This window comes from Dendropsophus ebraccatus, chromosome 2 (genome assembly GCF_027789765.1).
Source record: "Dendropsophus ebraccatus isolate aDenEbr1 chromosome 2, aDenEbr1.pat, whole genome shotgun sequence".
Lineage (NCBI taxonomy): Eukaryota > Metazoa > Chordata > Amphibia > Anura > Hylidae > Dendropsophus > Dendropsophus ebraccatus.
Genome location: NC_091455.1, coordinates 173,173,722 through 173,185,880, shown reverse-complemented (window position 1 = coordinate 173,185,880; position 12,159 = coordinate 173,173,722). Strand labels below are relative to the sequence as shown.

The following is a 12,159-nucleotide window of genomic DNA, read 5'->3' as shown; positions in this document are numbered from 1 at the left end:
GGACTTTGCCGCGGCCGGCATCGGAGGCCACAGGTGTCAGCCATGGAGAGGTGCAAGGGGGGCATGCCAGCATTTGGCACAGGCATGTTCGCTTTATGAGCCGTACCACTTTGGGGGGGAAAAGTAAATCATATAAAGCAAAAAATATGGTAGATCCCTCACCTAACTTCCGCTGTCATTGTCAATCTATTCACATGTAGTGTGATTTTTACCATCAAAACAGCATTTCAAAACCACATTTACATGTTTCAGAAAAATGGGAGTGGAATAAGTCACCATACTTCGGCAAACAAGAGGGCTGTGGAATATAGAACTGTAGGGGCTTTTTTATCTCACCCATGGCTTTGCTTTGTACAAGAGGCCTCAGCAGTCTTAAATGGGCACAATTGTTAAAAAAAAACAAACAACTTTTGATCAGTCGGGGTCTGAGTGTTCAGATCATGACTGATCAGGAGAACAACCCAGGAGAAGTCAATGCATTCAGCTTTGCGTCACAATCTAGACAAAAATGCAAAAATACTGCAGAGACACTACCACTTGTTTCTCAAGATAAGTGAGCTAGCCAGAACTTCTACTGGGAAGGAACAACCAAGCCACAGTCAAGAATTACATGACTTAGGAAATACCCAAGCAAGGTATCCATTCGCAGTATTTTTTGCATATTTGTCTTCCTAGGAAAAAATGTTCCTAGATTCACTGACATTGAGAAACTCGTGATGGTGTTCCTTTGAATGTATTCTAGACAGACTTTCAATGTGAGTTTATGGGGACCATCTAAGACACAGAGCGGGTAGAGGAGAGTGCAGCAGCATGGTCATCTCCCTGCTCGTTCTACTGATTGGTCAGGGTCTGAACAGTCAAGACCCTGGATGATAAAAACCTTTGACTTGTCCCCAAAAATTTTTTTACTGACAGGTACTCTTTAAGGTGGCTATACAACTTTGATAGCTGTCAGTCAGATATCCCCTCCTAGGCCAATCACTCTCTCCTGTCCACCCCATACACATAAAAGCTTGGACAAATTTTCTTTAATGTGCACGTGGGCCTTTAAGGACATTTATTGAAAAACAAGTCTGAAAAAATTCATATAGCGAATATACATGGAAATGATCTTTAACTCTTTCTTTGTTGCAGGGCTGAATACAGCAGCTTGTGATGAAAGAAGACATAAACAGTTTGTTATATTTGTTTATTAAAGGAGACATGATAATTTTTTTGTCAGAAAAGTCCAGAAAAAAATATTTAATACCATCATCCAATAAAACATATAGTAACAGACATATATTAGATCACAAACATACATATCATTCCCTACATACAACATGATGCATTGACAGTTGTATAAAAAATGTAAAACCCTACTGTGATCCAAAGTTCAGTACTCTAAATACTGAGTAAGAAGTGAGTAGACATTAGGGCAGGTATTGTAACCTTACTGTACAGCAATTTAAAAAAAATTGCCTATGCACTTTTACCACTGAGACAGTATTCAAGGGGATGGCTGTGTTCAAGACATCACTTCTGCAAAGAGTTTCTTTTCACTTAAATGATTACACTTTGCCATATACCTTATACCTGAAACTTTACAAGTCAGTTTTCCCGCCAAACAAGTCTATCTTTACCAGCTATGCTCACAAATTTTCTTCTTCACGTAAAAATTGGAAGATGGAGGAGAAGTCCTTCTGGGCATAGCCCTTGGCACACATTAGTCGATATATCTGATGTGAAAGGGATCCCAGTGGGGTTGGACTCTTTGTGTTTGTAGCAGAGTCTTGGGCTAAACCCAGATCCTATCATAAAAAAATATTTATTAGACAATGTTCAATTAAAAAAAAACATCACAAAACAGTAGCTTACATGAAATAGAAAGTTAAAGGGCATGGGCCAAAATGTCAGTGTATGATTTATGTGAAGTGTTAATTATTGTCATTGAGTCTAAATTGTTTTCACATCTCAGAAAGAGTCTAAAGGGTGAAGTTCTGAAGTCTGTTCTCTTTTAGGGTATGTTCACACTGAGCAAATACGGCAGAATTCCGCGCGGGATCTCTCTGCCGCAGAATCCCGCTGTGCTCAGTGTCCTGCTGTGAGTGAGGGCACTCGCTCCTCTGCTGCCGCAGCTCTCCGCTCAACGGAGTTGCATGTCACTTCTTCGAGCGGAGAGCGGCGGCGGCTGCGGAGTAGCACGCGCTCTCCCATAGACGGGCTACAGAAAACTCAGACAGGTGGGATTCTGCCACGGAATTCCGCCTGTTTTACTCAGTGTGAACACTCCCTTAATGTGAGTACACATAAGCAAATCAGCTTCCAATATCAGATGGTGGCAATTTACCTTTAGGGCCAGTTCACACGGAAAAAGTGGCGGAATTCGAATCACGCCTGCCTCAGTCTGTCTAACTGATATGTCAATTCTTTGAGCGGAGAGGCGCAGAGAGCAAAGGCGCGCAAGCCCTCCCATAGACAGACTGTAAGACACTGAGGCAGGTGAAACTCTGCTGCAGAGAGTTCCGACGCTTTTACTCCGTGTGAACTGGCCCTTAGTAAGGGTAGGTTCACATCACAATTTGCCGATATGAAGCATGCATATGTCTGCATCCTCTCAAAATAGGATGCCAATTTACACATGCACAGGCCAGGGCTATGAACTAAACCTTACAGACCTAAAAACACAGCATATCCCAGTATATACATCTGAAAAATGCTAATTTTTAAAAGGCATCCAATTTTCACTGTCATATATTATGGTACTGTTCAATGGCCATCTTATGAAAAGCTATAAGAACAGGTAATGACATGTTTATTAGATGTCTAATGGATGAATACATTACATTTTTTTATATTTTCTTTTTCAGGACTTTTTCAGTATTTTTGGTATGTAGTGATCAACGAACTTGCCGAAAGTTCAAGTTCGCAGAACCAGAATGATTGGCATTTGAATTTTGGTTGCATCCACCTTCTCCAGGCAACGGGATTCAAATGCGATTGTTGGAGTTCATGCGAACCCGAACTTTCAGCAAGTTCACTTATCTCTAATGGTATAATGATATATACTATATACAGGCAAGATCAAGGACAAACAGATATTCATTCGGCCTATTCTAGCAATGGACACAAACAGGGCCGGATTAAAGGGAGGGCACCAGGGGAACGTGCCCCGAGGCCTCCACCACTTAGGGGTCCCCACCAGTTCGAACCCTAGCAGAACGGTGCTGCTTACCCAGGATATCAGGCCATGTAATAGGGCCCTAACACAGTGGGCAACAGCGCGCAGAAGGTGCTGTGTTCTCACATTGCGTTAACACAAACACAATGTGGGAATACACTCTGATACTTAGTCCACCCCCCCCGCCTCTGCTCCTGTCTCTAGGGCCTGGCATCTACCCCTGTACTGCAGCCTCTAGTGACCATGTGCATAACAGAAGAGGATGCTGACTAGAGATGAGCGAACCTCGAGCATGCTCGAGTCGATCCGAACCAGAACTTTCAGCATTTGATTAGCGGTGGCTGCGGAAGTTGGATAAAGCCCTAAGGCTATGTGGAAAACATGAATATAGTCATTGGCTGTATCCATGTTTTCCAGACAACCTTAGAGCTTCATCCAAGCTCAGCAGCCCCAGCTAATCAAATACCAAACCTTCGGGTTCGTATCGACTCGAACCCGAACCCGGTTCACTCATCTCTAATGCTGACCCATACAGCCAGGAGCGAGGAGGGGTCTGTGCTAATTCACCTACAGTAAACAGCCATCTGTATAGATCCCGGTATAGTTTATTTATTTATTTTTTTGGGGGGGTGGGGGATTGTCGCCCGGGGCCTCCACCAACCTTAATCCGGCCCTGGACACAAACTATTTTGGCGAACAAACCTTAACAAAAAGACATGAGAAAAATGTCATTTTTGGTTACACGTATACAAGCTTTGATCCATTCTGCCATAAAGGTATTATATGGATACATGATGCACAATCACTTTATGTATAGGATGAATGGCACAAGTGATACAGGACTCAAACATGTACGATAAAAGCAGTTTATGGTTCATTTAAAATTTACGAGAAAAACATGGAAAGATATATGACCAAATCACTGTAAATTACTAGTATGTACCTACAAGAAAAGATGGTGTTATGCATTGTAGCAAAGTTGTTTAATTCCCATTCAATTTGATGGATGGCACAATTCATAAGAATAACCTCTTCTCTTGGGGGGAGACCTCTCTCTATGGAAAGGTCACCCAAAAGCATTCAATTGATTAAACAGTTTATTATTCTCTAAACACAATAAACCCAGTATAGTCAATTGTATACAGGGGAACAAAGTATCACCGCAATCTGCATAATAATCTACCTTTGCCATAAGAGTTGTTCCAAATCCACCCTGGTAATTATTGGCCGAGGGAACGCCTTCCATCACCCCAGGAACAGGATTATAGGTATCGCTTGACCAACAACGTCCAGAGCTCATGTTCAGGATTTTGGCCAACAGCTTTGGGTCAAGCCCTAATCTATAAAGGGTCAAGGAAAGCATATTAATGTCCAAATGCAACCAGACACGGATGAATTGTTTTACACACAAGCAATACAATGTCATTTTTCACTCTTTATTAGGTGTCCAAAAATGGTAGAGCATTGATATGAAAGATAGACTAGCCAATATAAATTAAAAGGCATAAATCCATCATCATGTTATGCTTCTTTGTTTACAGCTTCTATTTAGAGATTTAGCACATATGCTATGCAATGACCCGAGCGCTTTCATTACATAGCTAAATATCTTCGGCAAATGTATGAGGGGTTTCTTCTATTAATGAAACCAAAGCAAACATTGGAGCAATTTCCTAGAAATATGGCATTGGACTGAAAAAATATAAATATATGTAAGAATAAATGAAAAGTAAAGGTTATATGTATGAAATTAAAAAACATCCTAAAAAACTCAAAAACATACTGTACGACAGCACCTGTAGACTCTGTGCCTTGCTCTATGGTGCCCAACATGATGCTATATTTTGGGGGTACTGTCCCTTAAAAGCAATGATTCTAGAAGATAACAGTTAGGCTTCATTCACATGTTCCGTACGGAACACTGACATGGAATGCCTGTAACGGACTCTCCCCCGCCCGGGCAGCATCTGTGATAAGATGCTGGGAGTGGGGGAACTGTACAGATATGTGCCGTGCTGTAATGACACAACCGCGCGGCTGATTCATTACAGCGCGGCGCATATCTGTACAGTTCTCCCACTCCCAGCATCTTATCACAGATGCTGCCCGGGCGCGGGGAGAAGTCCATTACAGGCAGTCCATGTCCGTGTTCCGTGCGGAACACGGAAAGTGTTAATGTTGCCTAAGGGCCCATTCACATCATTATTTTGGCTACAAACTTTGCATTACCAGACATTTTCTGTTTCTGTGTATTCAAAAATGTGGCAGACAACTTTAAAAAAAATAAAATAAAACATTTCTATATGATTTTAAAGAAAAATACAATACATAAAGTACTACATACAGTACAAATTGTGAATTTAATATAGGTTCAAATATACAATATGACTCAAGCAACAAAGCAGAATAAACCCTTTACAGTGTGGCACCTCTAAGACTCCTAAATGCGCATAGTGGATCGCTCTCCCAATAGCATATATTTGGGAACTGGACTGAATGTAGTCACACATTGTACTATGTTTGTCCTATTAAAGGGGTTATCCAGTGCTACAAAAACATGGCCACTTTCTTTCAGAGACAACACGACTCTTGTCTCTAGTTCAGGTGTGGATTGCAATTAAAGAGGATGTCCCATCACAACAGTAATATAGACATATGCATACCATCCTGTCGGCGCTGCTCTCTAGAATCCGCCGCTGTGGAGCATTTTCAAATCCGTTGTTCGGTTGCTGTTAAATCTGCCGAAGTATAAATATGCTAATTAGCAGTGCTGAAGCACAGGAGGCCGGCCCGGCATCTGAGATTCAAGCTCCTCTCCTCCCCCCTCTGTGACGCGCCAGACGCACAGCCCCACCTCCTATGCTAAGCCACCGGGCAGAAGACAGGAGGCGGGGCTGTGTGGCTGGCGCATCACAGAGGGGGGAGGAGAGGAGCTTGAATCACAGACGCCGGGTCGGCCTCCTGTGCTTCAAGCACTGCTAATTAGCATATTTATATTTTGGCGGATTTAACAGCAACGGATTTGAAAATGCTCCATGCGTCGGATTCTAGAGAGCAGCGCCGACAGGATGGTATGCATATGTCTATATTACTGTTGTGATGGTACACCTTCTTTAAGCTCCATTCACTTCAATGGAACTGAGCAGAAAAACCCCGCACGAGCTGGAGACAAGAGTGGGGCTGTCTCTGAAAGAAAGTGGCCATGTTTTTGTAGCGCTGGGTAACCCCTTTAAAGTCAATGGACCTGCTGGCAACACGTCAAGCATCATAGGTTGCCAACTAGGGATGAGCAAATTTACATTAATAGTAAAGAACTTAGCTAGTCTCGGCGGTCAGCTTGTCAGCCAGCTGCCTCTGAACTCTGTGCCGCTCCGCGTTCCGGGTAAAACTGGATCCAATCCTGGCAAACTAAGAGAAGTTTTCCAGAACTGGATCTAGCTTTTCAAGGCACCTGGAGCAAAGTCGCGTGGAGTTCAAAGGCAGCGGCTGACAAGTGAACTAGTGAAGTGTTTCACTATTACTGTAAATTTGCTCATCCCTATTGCCAAGGTAAAGTGAGGTATGGGCAGAAAACATGATATGACTGGAGCCTTAAGCCCCTATTACATGGTGCGATGTGGAGAAAAAGTGAGTGGCGACCTGCACCTCGTTCCCCCGGCCGCTGCCGGTGCTATTACATGCACCGACATTGAGCGAGGAGGAGCGGGTAAGAGCTGGAGGGGGGGGGGGGGCCGGGTGGTCATCATATCGTCCGGGCAGCCTATAAAAGACAGTAGCAGTCTGCTGTCGTTTGCTGCTCCTCTTACAAAGCAGCAGATCATTGCCAGGCTGATCGTTAGCATTTTAGCCTGTTGAAAGACAACGATCAGCTGACATCAAGAATGTTAACTAATCGTTGTCTTCTATTACACAAATCGATTATGGTCCGTAACAGCCGATAGTCGTTTTGTGTAATAGGGCCTTTAGTAATACAGCAACTTTTTTTCTGTCAGTTAATATCTTCAACTTATAGATAACCAAGTACAGGAGTACAATAGTCACGTATTAGGGCTTCATTCTGAAGTTGTTCCTAGCTGTAGTATGCTCATGTATGTGATCACTATGTCATGTATGTTTGATCACCATGTGAAATCACAGACTGAAGAAAAAGCAAGGAAAAAAAACCCAACTTCCTAGCATAAAATAATAGCGTTTCCTATACTCACAGACACAGAGCTGGAAAAGGCCGCTAATGGCAAAGTTAAAACTGCCAGTTAATAGTTTACAAGATCCTATCCAGATAACACTCTCCGTACAGTTCTTGCATATGCTCATTATTAAATCTTCATTAAACTGTGCTGCCCAGGAAGCATTTAACATGGAGATGTGACATATGGTCTCCTTCTATTTGCAGACATGCACTGGAGTTCTGGGTGAACTGCTGATAAGGTTACTGCTCCTCATAAAACAAAGCTTGGCCATGCAGAAACACCATTTGTTCTACCGCTAGGATTATGGCATAAAATCATGTTCCTTGTAGCCATGAAGTTACTGTCCAGAATGTATTCTCTGCTATAGCAAATAAGATGATCATTTGGGCAATTTTTGTACCAAAATGAAAAGTTTGGGAGATACAGAGGTTAGTACTGCAGTGTAACACTGGGATCAGGGCTCGGAAATCAATCAAACCACTTTCTGCAAAAACTGTTTATGCTATTGGCTGTAGTGGTCATGTGTCCGTGTTGGCAGGGGTGATGCCGCAAGGTTCACCTGTTCCGCTAGTAATCACATCACAAAACACAACAAAAACACTATTGCTATTTCTGCAGTGTGTGTTTTTTTTAAGGGTGCACGTAAAGGATCTGCAGCAGATTTGATGTTGTGTTTAGTTATTTAGATTAAATCTGCTGTGGATCTGCAGCATAAAATCCGCTGCGATACAGTGTGTGTGAAGGTACCCTTAAAAGGGGTAGTGTGGTATAAAACCTTTTTTCACTAAATAACACACATTACAAAGTTATACAACAGTGTAATGGTGCGTTTATACAAAACGATAATTGGCCCGATCCTACGATTAACGATGTTGGAGTAACGATTTTTTTTTCATGACGATCAGCATTTAGACGGTACGATATATCGTACGGAAAAATCGTTTTGCGATCGCGCGCCCGCATGAGGGAGGGCTGGAGCAGTCAGGCCGGCGTCCTGAAGAGTGACGTGATCGTCCCAAGATGGCGGCCGGGGTCGACAGAGATTCCGTGAGTATACAGTATCACACTACCGGGTCAACGGTCAAGGGACCGAAACATGGGGAAGGGGGCCATTCACATAAATAACACACATTACAATGTTGTATAACTTTGTAATGTGTGTTATTTAGTGAAAAAAGGTTTTATGCTGCACTACCCCTTTAAAGAGGTATTTCCATTTTATTATTTTTTATCCCGTATTCACGGGATGGAGATACTGTAACTAGCAGATTTGTGGGGGACTGACTACTGGGATCCCCATAGATCCTAAGAACAGGGACATAATGGTTTCCAGAAGCAATCATACACGGCCAGAGCTCCATTCATTCTCTATGGGGCAGCAAAACATTTCCAAGTTTAGCGCTGTGCAGTGTTCGGTGGATCATACAGGATTACTGGAGCGATGCGTGCCATCTATTCCATTGACAGTCATGCCCTAATTTTTGGGATTGCTAGGGGTCCATGTGGTTGGACCAGCACCAATCTGCTAGTATTCCCCGTTTTGTGGAGAGAGGATCACCTAATGAGATAAGAATACCAGGTCTGAAAATCCAAAAGGCCCCCCGCCCTCTGCCACATAGGAAGAGACAAGTGTTATAAACAGCACATAATAGGAGGGCCTGGTTACAGATTTTGTACTGGGATTTATTTGCACCCAATGTGATCCTGATATGGATATATGAACTCATTTACACCTATAGGCTGGGTTCACACTACGTATATTTCAGTCAGTATTGTGGTCCTCATATTGCAACCAAAACCAGGAGTGGATTAAAAACACAGAAAGGCTCTGTTCACACAATGGTGAAATTGAGTGGATGGCCGCCATATAACAGTAAATAACTGCCATTATTTCAGCCGTTGTTTTAAAATAACAGCAAATATTTGCCATTATATGGCGGCCATCCACTCAATTTCAACATTGTGTGAACAGATCCTTTCTGTGTTTTTAATCCACTCCTGGTTTTGGTTGCAATATGAGGACCACAATACTGACTGAAATAAGTAGTGTGAACCCAGCCACAAGGCGCATATAAATTTCCAACCTCAAGGAGATCTCTAACCCATTTACCAATTAAACAATAAATGTTATTCCTTATACGGCACCACTGCTTACTGCACCAAAAGGGAACCTACCATGAGCACTAACTATTCAGGTCAAAAACCAACAAAAAATATCACATTTCATCCTGTTTTCATTATCAGGATCCACAAAATAAAAAAAAGCAGAATGGACATATGTTCCCACATTGGACTACCACTTTATAACTTTCCTTAGGGTTTCAACGGGGTGGGGGTGATGATTTGAGGCCCCCATATACCTTATATCTTCATTGGCTGTACCCTGCGCTCCTTTGTTCTGGGAGATGTAAGCTGCAGTCAGAGGTTTCTGGCTGAAGCCTACCCCTTCCCATAGAGAACACAGAATTGCTTGCTTAGATGTATATAGGGAGGACAGAGGCTGGACGGGAGAGATAACTGCCGGTTGAAAAATCACTCTGCCGTCAGGTATTGAAGCTGTATGGCCACCTTTAGAGTACCTTCAAACCAAGGTGGGCAGGGGGTAGAATGATGGGAGTGGTATGCTGGGTGACCAAAGACTGATCTAAATATGGTCATCAAAATGGTCATCTGTGGGTGCACTTTATTATGCTATAGGAACAGCAGCTCTGCAGAACTAAGTGCTGCTATAACAACTAATTTATGGCCACATTATTATTAGTACACAACAACTTAATCCAATATTTTCTATCAATTAAAGGATGTTTTTTTATTACAAGAGTGGTCTATGGGCCTATGTTTTTTTCTCTACATGTTAAAGTGACACTGTCACCTCCTTTTTGCATTCTGACTTCTCTACAGGTGTAATGGGTAAATTTAGCGGTTTTCATACCTTATTTTATATTATACGTCATGGTGCTTGTTCAAGTAAAAAGTGATCTTTTATCAACTGCAGATTGTGCTAAGTGGGCGGGTCTTCACAACAGCGCCACTTAGCCCCACTCACAGCGCCACCAGTGTCCCCCCGTGACGTCATTGGCACAAAGGCCCCACCCCCTCAACGCCTATTGGTATGGGCCGACCTAGAGGGGGTAGGGCCTAGACCTTTAGGCCAGCCTGTTCCAATGGTCTTCGAGGGGACGGGGCCTATGTGCCTATGACGTCACAGAGGAGCAGGGCCAAAGGTGGTGCAGCTAAGTGGCGCAGTTGCTGTGAAGCCCCGCCCACTTAGCACAATCTGAAATGGATAAAAGATCACTTTTTACTTGAACAAGCACCATGATGTATGATATAAAATAAGTTATGAAAACTGCTAAATTTACCTTTTACACCTGTGTGGAGAAGTCATAAAGCAAAAAGGGGTGTCACTTTAAACGCTGTACTAGGTGCTTATGACTGTACGGCTAATTTTGCACATGACAGAGCATTGTTTTCTGGATAAAGACGAAAAAACTCTATTCTCTCTTCTCCACTCATATTGAAGCCTGTGACAGGTTTCATTTGAAGCTGTCAAAGAAACGGTGTGGCACCTCTCATTCCTGTACATAACTACAACAAACATTATAAATGAGCTTCTATGGGCTCAGCAACTGAGCATCTGACTAATAGGGGATCCAGATCAATACAACTAAAACATATTGACTGCTAAATCTATGCTGGAAAAATTCATAAATGTCACCACTAACTGGGTGTTTCAAGCATCACAAAAGATTCAAAGAACCATGTATGATGCATTTCAGGATGGTGCGGTATCCCTGAATGTGATATATTTATTCACATCTGCTTCAAGAGATCAGGAGCCATGTAATAAATGACATCCTGCTACACAAAACTTATAGTTTAATAGCAACACATGCTTGATTTTAAATTGTTAGGTTTACCTGTGGTATATGCTGATATGGCTACAATGAAGTGGCATTAGGAAAACGGCAAAGCTTTTCTTTGGCTGTTTCTACATCTTTACTATAGCCATGGACACTCACTGATTGAATACTGGTGGCATAGCCTAGCTATATGCCCATCAACGTCTCAGAGGACATATCCCCTTGAAGATGTGGTTCTCTATCAGGTTACAAACAACCAATACGTCCACTATTAAAATTCCCATAAAAAACTTGCAACTTCACATTACAAAACAAAAATATATGCAAAATGTTTTATAACCAAGAAATTACAGCTATACCTCCATATCTGCTAATTCACTTAACCACACTGTGTGCCCTTCTGAGTAATGTAATTTAGCCCTGTCCAGGATGGTTTGTAACAGCTGTCTCGGCAAAACAATCAGGGAATGCCCCCAAAGGGCAAGAGTAGTGATGCCGACAAAGTTGTGAATTTATTCCTTTTCATATGGCCTAAGTCAATAGAAAAATTATATAAGAAAACTTGTAATATATCTTACCGGAGAAAAAAAGCCAAATTTTTCACATATGATGCTCTTTTCCTGCTTCCTTCTCCTTGAACTCGTTCTGTAAAAAAAATGCTGAAGTCCATCTCCAGACGAATCAGCTCGGAGTTTAAGGAGGGAGGAAGGAATGGCTGGAGATGCAAAAAGGTAGACACAGACAAAACCTAGTTGGTGCTGTATCTCACCCTAGTGCTTAATTCACAGATCATACTGATCTATTATGTCCTCCATGCTGCTGCTGATTTAAAGGGTTTGCTATAGATATATAACAGAGCAGGATTTCCCTTTTCTGTATAACTATATGGTGGTACATACTTTCAATCAAAGTATTTTAAAAGTGATACCTTTATTGGTCAACAAAA

At 42.2% G+C, this 12,159-nt stretch overlaps 1 protein-coding gene across 1 annotated transcript in view; it reads right to left on the bottom strand.

Annotated features, from left to right (window-relative positions):
* Positions 1–1,166: 1,166 nt before the first annotated feature.
* HIBADH (3-hydroxyisobutyrate dehydrogenase) overlaps positions 1,167–12,159 on the bottom strand; it is a 108,572-nt gene continuing 97,579 nt past the window's right edge. Inside the window, exons 7-8 of the mRNA XM_069960438.1 lie at positions 4,344–4,500; positions 1,167–1,790 (exon numbers count right to left, since the gene is read on the bottom strand). Of these exons, the coding sequence (XP_069816539.1) occupies positions 1,632–1,790; positions 4,344–4,500 (316 nt within the window). The 3' untranslated portion in view covers positions 1,167–1,631. The remainder of the gene's footprint in view (positions 1,791–4,343; positions 4,501–12,159) is intronic.